We start from the raw sequence: 15,359 nt of genomic DNA, 5'->3' as shown, positions 1-15,359 counted from the left end.
TGACAGAGGGTGAGAGAGCACAAGCAGGGGGAGCAGCAGAGGGAGAGGAAAAAGCAGGCTCCCCACTGAGCAGGGAGCTCGGTGCAGGGCTTGATCCCAGGACCCTGGGATCATGACCTGAGCTGAAGGCAGACACTTAACCAGCTGAGCCACCCAGGCACCCGGTTTCATACCCATTTTTACCTTGTCTTGGAAATCGTGTTTCAGTACACTGACAGTCAAAATTTTTAAAAATTTATTTTGCAGAGAGATCATTTTTCTGTTTACAGAAAAAATGAAAACTACTCCTTGGAATGAATTGTGTTTATTTACTTATTTCTACATTCTAAACCTTTCTCTGTATTGATTTCTCAGAGTCCTTCTAATACCCTTTGTTACAGTTTGCCACAGTACTAACAGACTACCAGGTTGAGCCATAGAGTATAACATTGTTTTGTATGAAAGTCCACAATGTTGTAGAAAAAGCTAAAATAGTCCATCAGATATGGAGTATTTGCAGTTCTTGCTTAATAAAACCATTGTGTTATGTCATATATATATGTAAATATATATATAAAATTTTTTTTCACACTCCTACATCTTTACCAGTTTTTCAGTTGGTTGCCTATCAGTGATTGTTTCCTTTGTGGTTTGACTTCTTTCCTATAGCAGAAGCTGCTGAACAACTGGGAAAGAATGTTAAATTAGTGGAGCGTTTGGTAGAATGGTGTGAAGCCAAAGATCACGCTGGTGTGATGGGGGAGTCCAACAGACTGCTGTCTGCCCTTATACGACACAGTAAATCAAAAGTAAGTTCCAGAAAAAAACGTTCACTAAAAAACATACAAGTGGTCTTTTGGAAACTCCATATCATAGATCCTATATCATAAGCTTGCATTTTACATATTTATATATAAATACATTACAGATAGACCTCAGAGATGTCATAGTTTCTGTTCCAGACCACTGTGATAAAGCAAAAATTGCAAAAAAAAGTGAGTCAAATGAATTTTTTGGTTTCCTAATGCATATAAAAGTTGTATTTACACTATACTGTAGTCTGTTAAGTGTGCAATAGCATTATGTTTAATTTGTATATTTAATTAAAAAATACTTTATTGCTAAAAAATGCTAACCATTTTCAGTGAGCTTTCAGTGAGTCATCATCATTGATTGCAGATCACCGTAACAAATATAATAATGGAAAAGTTTGAAATTTTGTGAGAATTACCAAAATGTGTTGCAGACATGAAGTGAGCAAATGCTGTTGGGAAAATGGCGCTGACAGACTTACTTGACACAGGGTTGCACAAACCCTCAATTTGTAAAAAAACGCAGTATCTGCGAAACACGGTAAAGTGAAGCACAATAAAATGAGGGATGCCTGTGATCCACAATGCTGAAAAAGTAATTGAAGATTGAGCTTTTGTATTTCTGTTCCATGATAGTTAAGAGTAAGGCTTTGAAATTAAACAGGTGAGTTCAGATTTTATCTCCACTATTTACTTGGTCATCAGGTCTTTCACATCTCAGTATCTGGTATATTAAACCTGGGATATTACCTACCTGAAAGTGTTGTGAGAATGATTCAGTGAGATCACATAGTAAGCACTCAGTAAGATGCTGGTGTTACTATTTTTACCGCTGCCCTCAGTGTCCGACATCTTCTGTAGACCAGGCACTGACCAAGCTAGCTAGTGCTAGTAAGAAATTAAATGATATCAAGATAGTGTGTGATGCTCTAAAAACTCACAAAGTCGGATGGAATCCATTCTCAGAGCAGTGTCCAGCCTCGTGTGTGTCTGACATGTGGCTGCTGACCTCCGTTTGATGAGTGAGTGAATACATGAATGAGCAAGTGAACTATTTTAAAGATCACAGTGGTGGGAATCCAGGACAGCGGGTTAGCAGCTGATTTAGTATCTGTATTATGTACCTTTTATTTTTATATAACCTGTTTTCTAAAGTGAGCCTTTTGGCCATTTCACTTATGTCCATGGGAAAATGCATCACCACTTTTTTTTTTTTTTTTTTTTAAGATTTTATTTATTTATGTGATAGAGAGACAGCCAGCGAGAGAGGGAACACAGCAGGGGAGTGGGAGAGGAAGAAGCAGGCTCCCAGTGGAGGAGCCCAATGTGGAACTCGATCCCGGAACGCTGGGATCACGCCCTGAGCCAAAGGCAGATGCTTAACGACTGCGCTACCCAGGCGCCCTATGCATCACCACTTCTTAACCAAATCTGGGAGCCAAAGCTGTTCAGTTCCTATATTAAATTGAGATTTGAGGGTTTTGAGGCTTTTCTGTTAATATTTATCACAGATTTCCTTGTCCCTCATCTAAACCCCCCACTCCCCCCACCAAAAAAAAAAAAAAAGCTTTCAGGTACCCATTAAGCATCCATCATCATGTAGGTGTTTTGAAAAGATAAGGGAAACAGGGCATTCCACCTTTCTAGGGGTGTGTGTATGTGTAACAAAAAGCATGAATGATAATTGTAACTTCATGGTCACGTTATAACTATGTTTACAGTTCAGTACTGTAGGGTGGGGGGTTTTTTTGTTTTGTTTTGTTTTTGCATATCTTCCCTACAATTAAGTGTATACTGCTGCTAAGCAGCAATAGGAACCTTGATTTGCATACTTTAATGATCAGAACGTAAGGTGTGTTCCTTGTGTGAGCTCCAGATTAGAACTCTTAAATTATTTTTAAATTTCACATTGAAGTGGAATCCGTGATATCTTTTGAGAATCGAAGCATTTCTCAGAATATGTTCCATTGAATAATAACCCTAAAAAATACTCCACAAAGAGAAAAGGTTGTATGATCAGATTAGTTAGGGAAGTAGTTCATTCCCTTTCCTTCCCTTGGAATTCACAGCACACATTAGTACTACTCTAAAAAAATTTCCTTAACTCTCTTTAACCTACTGATTCCCAAACCATCGGACAGTGGGTTTTTGCAGGTTGCATGTATTAAATATGTTCCACTGGACATACTTCAGAAAATGCTGCTCTGGAATAAGCTTTTAAACACTAGGTACAAGTTAGTCACATTCCTGCAGGTCCTTAACCAACTGTTGTGAATTACAGTTCTCTCCCTGTGTTATTTTTAAACTTTGAAGATCCTACTCCTTTTAAAGAAGTCACCCTGGATTCTGTCTCAGAATCCAACCCTCTGGAAGCTTGCACTGACTCACGGGGTTTCACACTCGCTTAGTCATCTCAGCCATATACGGTGTATTCCTGCGCTTATGCCAAGAGGTAAATTCACATCTTCCCTCGAAAGAGTGCCCGAGGCTAGGACACTTGAGCAACTAGCTGACCCTTCTGATTGTAGATATCAGAAACAGAAAAATATGGTTTGCTTCTACACCAGGACTATAAAAATTCACTCCTGTCAAAGGCGTTCTTCTTTATCCTTTAAGAGTAAAACATTCAATTATCAAGCTAAAAACTCAAATTTATTTAGTTATCATACGTCTAACATTTAATTCCTATACTGAGAAGTAGTCTTTGATGATACAAAGTTGAAAAAGAAAATTTTTGTTAGGTGATTCAGTGGCTATGTTACAAATTAATTATCTTAAATTTAATCCTATTTCAGAACATTACATTGAAATCAGTATTATACAGTTTTCAACAAAGTTTGGATCATCCCAACTAACGGCAAATTGACCATAAAAGTTAAATATGTGAGGCTAACATAGGTAATTTGCCTTGGTTGTATATATACCAAAATTTAGCTATCCATAAGGAAACTCCTGAAGAAATAGGATTGCAAAATAATACATCATTTACTTTGTAAAGCATTATGAAATATATCCAAAATTTTTGGAGGTTTTGCAGGTACACCAAGGGTTTGGAAGGATTACCCAGAAAAACGTCTTCCTGTGTATTTTTACAGTTTAGTAAGTGAAATGGTTTCAGAGAAGTTAAACTCCGGATTAATTTTAGATGTGTATTGGTTACAATTATTTGTAATTCTCCAAATGAACCTTGGTCTGTGGAGTGGTACTAATATCCTTTTTTTTTTAATACCTTGAAGTTTAAAATACAACTTTAAAATGCATTCATAGAGCCTCTGCAGAGCACACTGTGACTAGCTGTGATGGCCCTATGATGAATTGAGCACATATACTTGTGCGTAGACCACAAATGGTTAGGAACAAGGAACTGATAGTCAATCTGCCTGGATGTGAATCTTGGCTTTTTACCACTTAATCACTGACTTTGGATAGATTTCATAACTTAATCTGAGCTTTAGTTTCTTCATATATTAACTAGAGATAATACCTAGTTAATGAGATTTTCTGTGAGGATAAGAATATGCTAATACCTATAAACTACCCAGTATAATGTCCAGCGTGTAGTTGTTGCTCCATAGAGGGTAGATGGAGGGGCTCCTGAGTGGCTCAGTCAGTTAAGTGTCTGGCTCTTGATTTTGGCTCGGGCCATGATCTCAGGGTTGTGAGATCAAGGCCCATGTCGGTCTCTGAGATTCTCTCTCTCTCCCTCGCTCAAATAAACATAAAATAAAATAAACATAAAATAAGTGAGATGGTAAAGGAGGTATGCTTGAACTTATAGGGAGCTACTCGCTTCTGATACACAGCTTCCTCCTTCATTCATTACCTGCCCCTCCTTCTAGAGTGGACTCTCCAGGTGAATCACAAAATAAAGGATGAAATGATAGTCCAAGAACCTTCATTAGGTGACTGCATATGTATCTATGAACCTCTTGTGGTCTTCTTTACTCTAAGCTCCTTTGTGATTTTTATAAAATTCTTCACTAATTTTAAGTTTCAGATAAAGTGCCCACCAAGTAAGCAGTATATTGGGAGGCTTTCTTTTTGTTAGAAAAGGCTTTAAAAGACAGTTTCTCACTTACTAAAAGAGGTTAATGGGAAAAGGCTTGTTAAATGCTAGAATACAGCCACCATAAAAACTCAGCACTAGGACTCCATCAATTTAGAATGTTTGATCTCTAAATGCATTTGGGCTCAAAGCAAAGATACTATCTATAAATAGTTTTCTTAAGCATTTATATAAGGTAGAAGCATAGAGGAAACCCTTTTTCAAATATTTTAGCAAATTAATTTGAAAAATATTTCTAATTACAGTTAGTTTTATACTGTCGAAGCTCATGCAGACAGGCTACTTAACATCCAGCACTTAAATTACTGAAAGTAGTGAGAACAAAGAAAATTACTTTAAAAAATTCTGTAATTGAGACTTTCCACCAAATCATATTTAATCCAAGAGTTTTTAGGAAACGAAACTGAGATAACAAAAATGAACACTAGAAATAAATGTGACCATTTTAAAAAATCTAACTTTTGCCTTCTATTCTTATATGTGCTTTTCATGTAATAACTTTGTTAAGTATCAAAAAACCTATGATAGCACATTATCCCAGCATTATAGATAGTCACTGAGATGCAGAGAGGCGCTATAATTTGCTTAGTCAATGTTGGCACTGGGTTTTTTTCAATTTGGAGCCCATTGTCTCCTCTGCCATTGAAGAGGACAGAGCTGTAGGTCCCATGAGAAATGAGAGGGACACTTTTAAGTTCTGCTCAAGTCCCTTGACGTGTAATCCAGTTTTGCCAGATCTGACAAAGGGGTAAAAGCTTGAAAGAAAGAAAAGAAAGGAAGAAAAACAAAAAAACTTTACCTCAGTCATCTGGAGAACAACTACCTGGTGCTATAATAATAATTTGAAAAGAAGAACTTTTTGTTGTTATTCCAAATCTTTTTTTGATCCTGTGGTAAGTCAACATTTAGGGCAGTCACACTTTTATTTTTTTGACTGGTTGCTTCTGGGACTCTCTATTCCTTGCCATGAACTGCAATGGTCTTTTTCACTTAGGTAATTTAAGTTGTCATCTTTTGATGAATTTATTTAAAGCCAAAAGCTTTTTCCTTTTCTTTCGTAAAGAAAAAAATTATGGTTAAATGTAATGATTCATACAGGACACTGTCAGAAAATCACTCAATTTAAAAATGAATTGACTGACTATAATGCAGTTTCTTTGTATTTAAAACTAAAGTTTATAACTGTGATATTTATTTATTACAGGATGTAATTAAAACCATTGTACAGAGTGGTGGCATCAAGCATCTAGTTACCATGGCAACTAGTGAACATGTAATAATGCAGAATGAAGCCCTTGTTGCTTTGGCACTAATAGCAGCTTTAGAGTTGGGTAAGTACCCCAGTGTCAAACTTATTTTCTCCTATTTTTATCTTGGATGAAATGAAGCACATATTGGAATAGAAGTCGACAAAGCCTTGACTAGAAGGATTTTGCCAGCATGTGTCTGCACCTATAGTAAGTATATAGGAAATCACATTCTATAGATTGCCACCTCAGCTTTTGCCCTCGGTAACATTTTTAGGTCAGTGCTTGACTCTTTTTAGAGTTCGAGTCTTAAATGTTATTTCAAGTTATAGGCAGTTGGTAAACACAGAGAATATTTTGAGCAGGCTTCACAGAGAAATGAAACTATGTTTAGAATACAATAGCAAGTTTAGAGTCTGCTACCCTTCTAGTGACCCAGACCTTCTCTTCCATCTCTACTACTGAATCTCTTGCTTATCCCCTCCTATCACCATGGCTTCTATTGCTCTATAGTATTGCCCTCAATCTAAATTCTCACCTTCTGTGTCATTCTTCTGTGTGTTTTACATTCAAAATTCCCCAAAAGCAGAGTTTAATAATTCAGTTGGTGTCTTTCTAGCATATAGCATCCCTGTTGGTCAGAATTGTTCTTGAGAAGCTAGTTCATAGGCATCTAGCTTATGGATAGTAACCTTTGTCCCTGGAACCAATCTCTGATATAGTCAGCTGGGGACAGTCAGTCACAGAGCCTATGGTTAAGGCCTGAGACTGCTTTATGCAAAGGAGGACTATAGACTTAGGTTTGTCCTGTCCAGTTCAAAGTCGTTTAGGTAAACACTGTTAACTGATCACGTCTTAATTCCCACTGATTTAGATCCATAATTCTCACACAGCAGCAACTGGACCCACCAACCCCTATCCCAAGGGAGAAGCCAAAAGATAAATATGGTATATCATTCTCTAGTGTCACATTTACTTAGATTTTAGGTATGAAAGATTCAAATTTTTGTTGTCTTAAAGGGTTTTGAATTTTAGGGGCACCTGGGTGGCACAACGGTTAAGCGTCTGCCTTTGGCTCAGGGCGTGATCCTGGCGTTCTGGGATCGAGCCCCACATCAGGCTCCTCTGCTGTGAGCCTGCTTCTTCCTCTCCCACTCCCCCTGCTTGTGTTCCCTCTCTCGCTGGCTGTCTCTATTTCTGTCGAATAAATAAATAAAATCTTTAAAAAAATAAATAAATAAATAAAGGGTTTTGAATTTTAAAACAGTTTTTAAAAAATCATAGGTATAAGTAGGATATAAAATTTTTTTGAATTTTAAAGATAAAAGGCTTCAAGAAAATGTATGCTTATTCTCAGTGACTTTGGCCTATAGTTACAAATGCTTTGGAGGTCAGTTCAGGTCCCAGATTAGCCATGACTTCACACATGGTTTGAGTAGAGTCAGCCTAGAAGTCCAGCCATTGTGGGGGGTCAGAAGGGGGGACCTATGATAAAGGGGTGGGAGTCGGTGAGGACATTGAATACCAAACTGGGTTCATGGCCTGATTTTAAGTGGCTTAAAGTGATGAAGCAGTTTCAGAATATGCTTGATGACCCAGCCTGGGGTGAATCTGGTTTTGTGCCAATATCTTCCAAACAAGCTATAATTTCATCAGCTTCCTGGTAGTTAAACGTTTGCCTAAATCTGGTCACTTTACCATATAACTATATAAAATGTGATACATACATACATTTTTTTAAATTGTTACCAGGTGTTTCCTAGGCTCCTTGGGCTTAAGATATAAAAATAAGCCCACACTATCTTTTTAATACATAACACACTTTGAAAACCATATTTTTCCAGTCTTGTTTTCTTTTTTCTTTTTTTTTTTTTTTAAAGATTTTATTTATTTATTTGACACAGAGAGAGACAGCCAGCGAGAGAGGGAACACAAGCAGGGAGAGTGGGAGAGGAAGAAGCAGGCTCCTAGCAGAGGAGCCTGATGTGAGACTCGATCCCAGAATGCTGGGATCACGCCCTGAGCCGAAGGCAGACGCTTAACGACTGCGCCACCCAGGCGCCCCAACCAGTCTTGTTTTCTTATATAGACTATTTGATATTATTAAAGGAATTATAAATTTTTTGTATGATAATAGTATTAAAACACCATTTTTAAAGAGTCTTTTTTTTTTTTTAGATAATTGTATATTCACATGCAGTTATAAAAAATAATAGAGATCCCTTGTATACTTTACCCAGTTTCTCCCAGTGGTAACATTTTCAAAACTATAAATAATATTTCATCTATTGATACAACTTACCAGTCTTATTCAGATTTCCCTAGTTTCACTTGTTCTCATTTGTGTGTATGTTAAGTTCTATATAGTTTCAGGACGTGTAGGTTTGTGTATCGACCACCACAGTCAAGATACTGAATAGTTTAACACCACAGGGATCCCTCCATCTATAACCACACTAGTCATCTACCTCCTCCTCCCACCCCTTATCTTGTTCCTCATCCCTGGAAACCACTAATCTGCCCTTCATTTCTAAAATGTTATATATATGGAATCATATAGTATGTGGTCTTTTGGGATTGGCTTCCTTAATTCAACATAATTTCCTAAAGAGTCATTCGATTTGTTTTGCATATCAATTTTTTTTTTTTTATTGCTGAATAGTGTTCCATGGTTTATACATACCACAGTTTGTTTGACCATTCCTGTCAAAAAACATCTGGGCTGATTCCACTTTGGGGCTTTTAAAAATAAATAAATGCTATAAATATTCATGCGTAGGTTTTTATGTGAGCATAAATTTTCATTTCTTTGGATAAATGCCTAGGAGTGCAGTTGCTGGGTTGTATGGTAACTATATGTTTAATTTTGTAAAGAAACTATCAAACTGTTTTCCAGAATGGCTATACCATTTTACATTCTCACCAAAGATTTGGTATTGTCACTTTTATTTTAGCCACTCTGATAGCTGTGTAGAGATATCTCATTATGTTTTTTCCGTTTTTCTAATGGTAAGCATATGAAAAGATGTTCATCATTATTTACCATCTGTATATATTCTTTGGTGAAATACCTATGGATAATTTTTGCTCATTTTCTATTTTTTTTAACTATTGAGTTGAAAATTCTTTATTATTCTAGAAGTTTTATAGTTTTACATTTTACACTTAAGTTTGTAATCCACTTTGAATTAAGATCTGTATAAAGTGTGTGGTTTAGGTCAACTTTTTTTTTTTTTTTTTTTTTGGCCTGTGGAGGTCTAATTGCCAGTACTGTTTGTCGAAGAGGCTATCTTTCCTCCACTAAATTGATTTTGTACCTTTGTGAAAAATCGTTTGAACATATATGTGTGGGTCTGTTTCTGGGGTTCTCTGTTCAGTTCTCTGTCTACCAGTACCACACTCTTGATAACTGTGTTATACAGTGAGCCTTAACATCGGGTAGAAGAATTCCTCCCACTTTCTTTCTTTCTTATCAAGATTATTTACCTGTTCTAGGGCCTGTGGCTTTCCATATAAATTTTAGTATAAACTTACAGATTTTCTGCAGAAAATCCTCTGGGATTTCAATAGGAACTGCCTTAAGAGTCTTCATCTCTTAAAGATACATATTGTAAATACATATGGAAGAAACTATGTCATCTTTAGGATTTGCTCAAAAATAATTTGGGATGGGTAAGAGTAGGTGAATGAAACTAGAGATAGGTGAAACAAGATTGGCCATAATTTTTTAAGATAATAGTAAATAGTGTATCATTATATAATCTTTTCTCCTTTTGTATATGTTTCACCTTTTCCATAATAAAGATTTTTTTAACTGCCTCATAATAAAAGGAATGTTTTTTAAGCTTAAACTACAGTATCTGCTGAAATTTAACTCTACTTTAACAAGGTCTGAATTTAATATTCTATTTCTAGGTCATTGTTATTTATCAATCCCTTTTGGAGGGTTTTATATGGTCAGTTTCTAGAAAAGGAATCAGTGTTTAGCCACATTGCACCAGGCTTATAAACAGTGGACATAACTGATACTTTGTTTCATATTCTAGGCACTGCCGAGAAAGACCTGGAAAGTGCTAAACTTGTACAGATTTTACACAGACTGCTAGCAGATGAAAGAAGTGCTCCTGAAATCAAATATAATTCCATGGTCCTGATTTGTGCTCTCATGGGATCTGGTAAGCATTTCTTCTAAAATTTGAGGTCTATCAATATATGGTTGACATTAAATATAGAATAGTAGTAAATGGTGGCTTTGGGTTTTAAAAGCATTAGAATTAGATTATGGAGGATATAGGATTACTTTTACTTGAAAATATTCCCAAAAGATTCTCACTATGATAATAAAAGTATCAGGGGGCACCTGGGAGGGCTCAGTCAGTTGAGTGTCCGACTCTTGATTTCAGCTCAGGTCATGATCTTCAGGTCATGAGATCGAGCCCTGCATCAGGCTCCATGCTTAGCGGAGAGTCTGCTTGAGATTCTCTCTCTCTTTCTAAAATAAAACTAAAAAAATCTTAAAAAGAATATCATATAGCAAATAGGTAAAAAACAATGTTAAAAAATTAATAACTAAGTTTCATCAACTCTAAAATATTTCCTATAAAGAATAATTTCTGAATTTGTGTATCATGATATTAGCTAAGGAATTTGTTCAAGAAATCACTGGCATATTTCGGTATATGTTCCATGGATACTGAAAAGAATGTGTATTCTATTGTTATTGAGTGAAGTGTTCTTGAAATGTCACTCAGATCCTTTTGGTTGTTGGTAGTGGAATTGAGTTTGCTATATTCTTAGCAAATAGAATATATTGATATTCTAATTGTTTTGTCAGTTGTTGAGAAGGGTATTGAAGTCTCCAACAATAATGGTGGATTTGTCCGTTTCTCCTTTTAGTTCTGTAAGTTTTTGCTTCACATATTTTGCAGCTCTTTTGGTAGATATATACAGCTTTTGGATTGCTATTGTCTTCCTGGTGGATTGACTTTTCTATCATTATGTTCCTCTCTGTTCTGGTAACTTTTTTTCCTCTGAAATCTTTATCTGATATTAATATAGCTGCTTCTACTTTCTTTTGAATAGCATTCTTGGGATCTTTTCCCACCCTTTTAGTCTCAATCTGCTTTATCATTATACTTGATGTGTAGATAGCACCTTGTTATGTCATGTGCTTTAATCCACTCTGTCAGTCTCTTAATTGGTGTATTTAGACCATTTACATTTAATGTAATGACTGATTTTATGGCTTAAGTCTGCAGGTTTTTTTATTTTCTGTTTTTCGTTCCTGACTTATTTTTTTTGAGCATTTATTCCCATTACCCTCCCTCATTTATAATGTCCTCAGATATTTTCTCTATATACATTTAGAACCATATTAGACATCTACAATTTTTGTTTTCAGCCATCTAACATAATTCAGAAAACTCAAAAGAAGGAAAGTCTGTTGTATTTATCTACAACTTTGCTATATGTAGTGTTCTTCCTTCCTGATGTTCCAAGATTCCTTTTTTTAAACATTCCCTTTCTATTTAGAGAACTTACTTTAGCCACTCTTTTGGGTTGGGTCTGCTAGTGACAAATTGTTTTCTGTTATTTTAGAATATCTTGGCTTCCCCTTCATTTGTGAAAAATGTTTTCTCTGGGTATACAATTCTGGGTTGACAGTACTTTTTCTTTCAGCACTTGAAAAATGTGCCATTTTCTTCTGGCCTCCATGGTTTCTTAAGAGAAATCCACAATCTTCCAATTCTTTTTTTTCCCCTCTTGGTGTCATTTCAAGATTTTTTGGGTCTTTAATTTTTAAGCTTGACTGTGTCATGGCATGGATTTCTTTGGGTTTATCCTGTTTCAAGTTTGCTCACCTTCTTGAGTAGGTGGGCTTATGTCTTCTGCTAAATTTGGAAAGTTTTTTTTAACCATATTTCTTCATGTACTTTTTCAGTCCCACCCCGTTTCTCCTCCTTTCAGGTCTCTAATGGCACAGATGTGAGCTCTTTAGTTATATCCCTCAGGCTCCTGAGGTTTTGTTCATTTTTTCCCAGGTTATCTCCTCTCTTGTTCAAATCGGGTAATTTCTATTGTTCTGTCTTAAAGTTCATTGATTTCTTCTGTCCCCTCCATTCTGCTGTTGAGCCTATCCACTGACTATAGTTTTGAGTTCTAAAATTCCCATTTGCTGCTTCTTTATGTCTTCTGTTTCCTGGCTGAGACTGTTATTGAGGCATTTTTTAATGTAAAATATACATAAAATTTACCATTATAACCATTTTTAAATGTACAGTTCAGTGGCAGAGTAGTACATTCACACTGCAGTACAACCATCACCCTATTTCCCCCTCAAACTGAAACTCAGTACTCTTTAAAAAAATAACTCCCCAATCACCCATCCCCCCATCTTTTGGCAACCATCATTCTATCTTCTGTCTCTATGAATTTGACTACTCTAGGTACCTCATATAAGTGGAATCATATAATATTCTTTTTTGTGTGGCTTATTTCACTTACCATAAGGTCTCCAGGGCTCACCCATATAGTAGCCTGTGTCAGAATTTCATTCCTTCTTAAGGCTGAATAATGCCCCACTGTATGTATATTATCACATTTTGTTTATCCATTCATCCATCAATGGATATTTGGCTTATTTTCACCTTTGGATTATTGTAAATAAATAATGCCACTATGAAAATAACGGGTACACAAGTATTTTTTTTAGTTCCTGCTTTTAGTCATTTTGGGTATATACACAGAAGTGGAATTGCTGGATCATACAGTAATGGCTACGTTTAATTTTTTGAGGAATCACCATTCTGTTTTCCATACAGTACACCATATTACATTCCTACCAGCAATATACATGGGTTCCAATTTCTCTACATCCTAACATTTGTTATTTTTTTTCCTATAATAGCCATCCTAATGGGTATAAAGTGGTATCTTACTATGCTTTTGATTTGCATTTCCGTAATGATTAGTGATGTAGGGGATCTTTTCATGTGTTCATTGCCCATTTGTATATCTCCTTTGGGGAATGTCTATTCAAGTCCTTTGCCCATTTTTTAATCAGGTTATTTTGTTGTTGAGTTGAAAGTGTTCCTTATATTTTGGGGATATTAATCCCTTATTGGATATATGATTTATATATATTTTCTCCTATTCTGTGGGTTGCCTTTTCAATCTATTGATAGTAACCTTTGGTATATAGAAGTTTCTAATTTTGATGAAGTCCCATGTATCTGTTTTTCCTTTTGTTATCTGTGTTTTTGATGCATATCCAAGATATAAGTCTAAATCCAATGTCATTAAGTTTTTCCTTTATATTTTAAGATTCTTATAGTTTTAGCTCTTTAATTTTTATACATAAGGGCTTATGGCTCTCCAGTTTTACCAACACCATTTGTTGAAAAAACTGTTCTTCCCTTTTTGAATGGTCTTGACATCTTTGTCAAAAATATTTTGACTGTATATATGAGGGTTTATTTCTGGGCTGTTTTATTCTGTTGATCTATAGATCTGTCTTTATTTCAGCTACACATTGTTTTGATTATTATAGTTTTAGAGTAGGTTTTGAAATTAGAAAGTGTGAGACCAACTTTGTTGTCTTTTGAGGTTTTGACTGTTCAGAGTCTTTTGAGATTCCATCTGAATTTTAGGATGCCTTTTTCTGTTTCTACTAAAAACATTTCTACTTTTAGACCTCACAGTCTTATTAAAGTAAATATATCAATTTGAGGAATGTTGATTGCATTAAACTTATTAGATATCAGTCTTCTCATATAGCAGTCTCCAAGTCTTAAGAGGCTTGTATTTTCCTGTAATTGAGGTTGAAGAGAGCAAGCAAGCCAGAAAGAGGAAGATCGGATACCTAAAAGTGAAGCCTATTGTCACAGAAATTTGTTGAAGGGATATGAAGTATAACCTTTTTCATTTGCCACAGAATTAATTTGAAACAGATCTAAGATTTTTTTGTAAGTTATCGAACTTCATATTTGAACTGATGATAGGGTCAAGGGGTATATAACTGAAACTTGAGATCATATAATGAGCTGTGTTTCATTATAACTCCTTAAACTTAGATTGTAGAAATTGACATTTATCTATATATAAATATGACAAAGTTCCTCTGATTTATTATAACACATCTCTAACAAAAACCTTTCTAGGCTACTGCTGTGTCCAACACTTGTCTTTAAAAGTGTCCTAGCATTTCTAGGCTGCTACGGTTTTTCCAGAATTGTTCCTAGTTTTGAAACTTTGGATCATCCAAATAAACATTTTGGGTATATGTACTGGATAGATTGTATATAAAGATTAGAACATTTTAACAGAAGCATATCTGTTATCTTGTTTTTTTGTCTTCCAGAATCTCTACACAAGGAAGTACAGGATTTGGCCTTTTTAGATGTTGTATCCAAACTTCGCAGTCATGAAAACAAAAGTGTTGCCCAACAGGCCTCTCTCACAGAGCAGAGACTTACTGTGGACAGCTGAGAACAGCCCCTCCCTGATACATGGCATTATCCCACCGCTGATTTCCCCTTTGTCCTCCATCCAGCTGCCTCTTCTGCTTCATTTTCTTCCATATCACTTGTGCATGCGTGTAATGTTCCAGTACCAATTGAAGAACTGCTGTAGGTACCTGCCCAATAAGACTTATAAACCCATAGTTAGTGTGAACATAAATTTGTCAAAAAGAAGTCTCCCCCCATAACTGTTCTCTTGTATTCCTGTTGCTTGAGCTACATTAAGTAGAATGTGCATGTTGTAGTCCTATGATGATGTAAACTTGGTACTACATAATGACTTGCTCCTCACACTTGGTAAACTACATAATAATGTACTGGTAAATTAGAAACAAACAAGAATGCAGCAGGATCTGTCTAGCTTATTAAGGATGGAACTGAATAGTAAAAAAATAGCTCCATTTTTTTGGTGCTTGGGAAGCACAGTGACCAAAAAACTGTATGGCTGCTCATTCATTAGTCTTACCTACTAATGTCAAACCCATGGTACCTAGAGTGAAATAAAATCCAATGCTCTCACTCTTTACCCTATGGTTTCTCCTTCTTCCTAAGTAGACTCCTGAAACTGCCACAGACTTGGCAAGATTTCCCTGAGGTTTTTTAATTTCATATTTAATTGGCTGTCATCATTGAAGCTTAACATTGAAATCATTAGTGTTTTTCAGCATGAAACTAAGGGGTTGAAGAATGTGTGTTACACTAAGTAACATCTTTTTGGGGTTTTTTTTGGCCTGTA

At 35.7% G+C, this 15,359-nt stretch overlaps 1 protein-coding gene across 6 annotated transcripts in view; it reads left to right on the top strand.

Moving 5' to 3' along the window:
- RAP1GDS1 (Rap1 GTPase-GDP dissociation stimulator 1) overlaps positions 1-15,149 on the top strand; it is a 144,384-nt gene extending 129,235 nt beyond the window's left edge. For 5 of the 6 annotated variants that reach the window (XM_045792176.2, XM_045792170.2, XM_045792179.2 and 2 more), the window contains 4 exons: positions 649-788; positions 6,062-6,188; positions 10,151-10,279; positions 14,464-15,149. In XM_045792176.2, coding sequence (XP_045648132.1) covers positions 649-788; positions 6,062-6,188; positions 10,151-10,279; positions 14,464-14,591 — 524 coding nt within the window. In that variant the 3' untranslated portion in view covers positions 14,592-15,149. The remainder of the gene's footprint in view (positions 1-648; positions 789-6,061; positions 6,189-10,150; positions 10,280-14,463) is intronic. The other variant, XM_045792173.2, reaches the window with a different exon arrangement.
- The last annotated feature ends 210 nt before the right edge of the window (positions 15,150-15,359 follow it).

This window comes from Ursus americanus, chromosome 8, assembly GCF_024610735.1.
Source record: "Ursus americanus isolate L20-20 chromosome 8, mUrsAme1.1.p, whole genome shotgun sequence".
NCBI classification, from domain to species: domain Eukaryota; kingdom Metazoa; phylum Chordata; class Mammalia; order Carnivora; family Ursidae; genus Ursus; species Ursus americanus.
The sequence above is the reverse complement of the archived record's forward strand: the minus strand, read 5'-3'. Positions and strand labels throughout refer to the sequence as shown.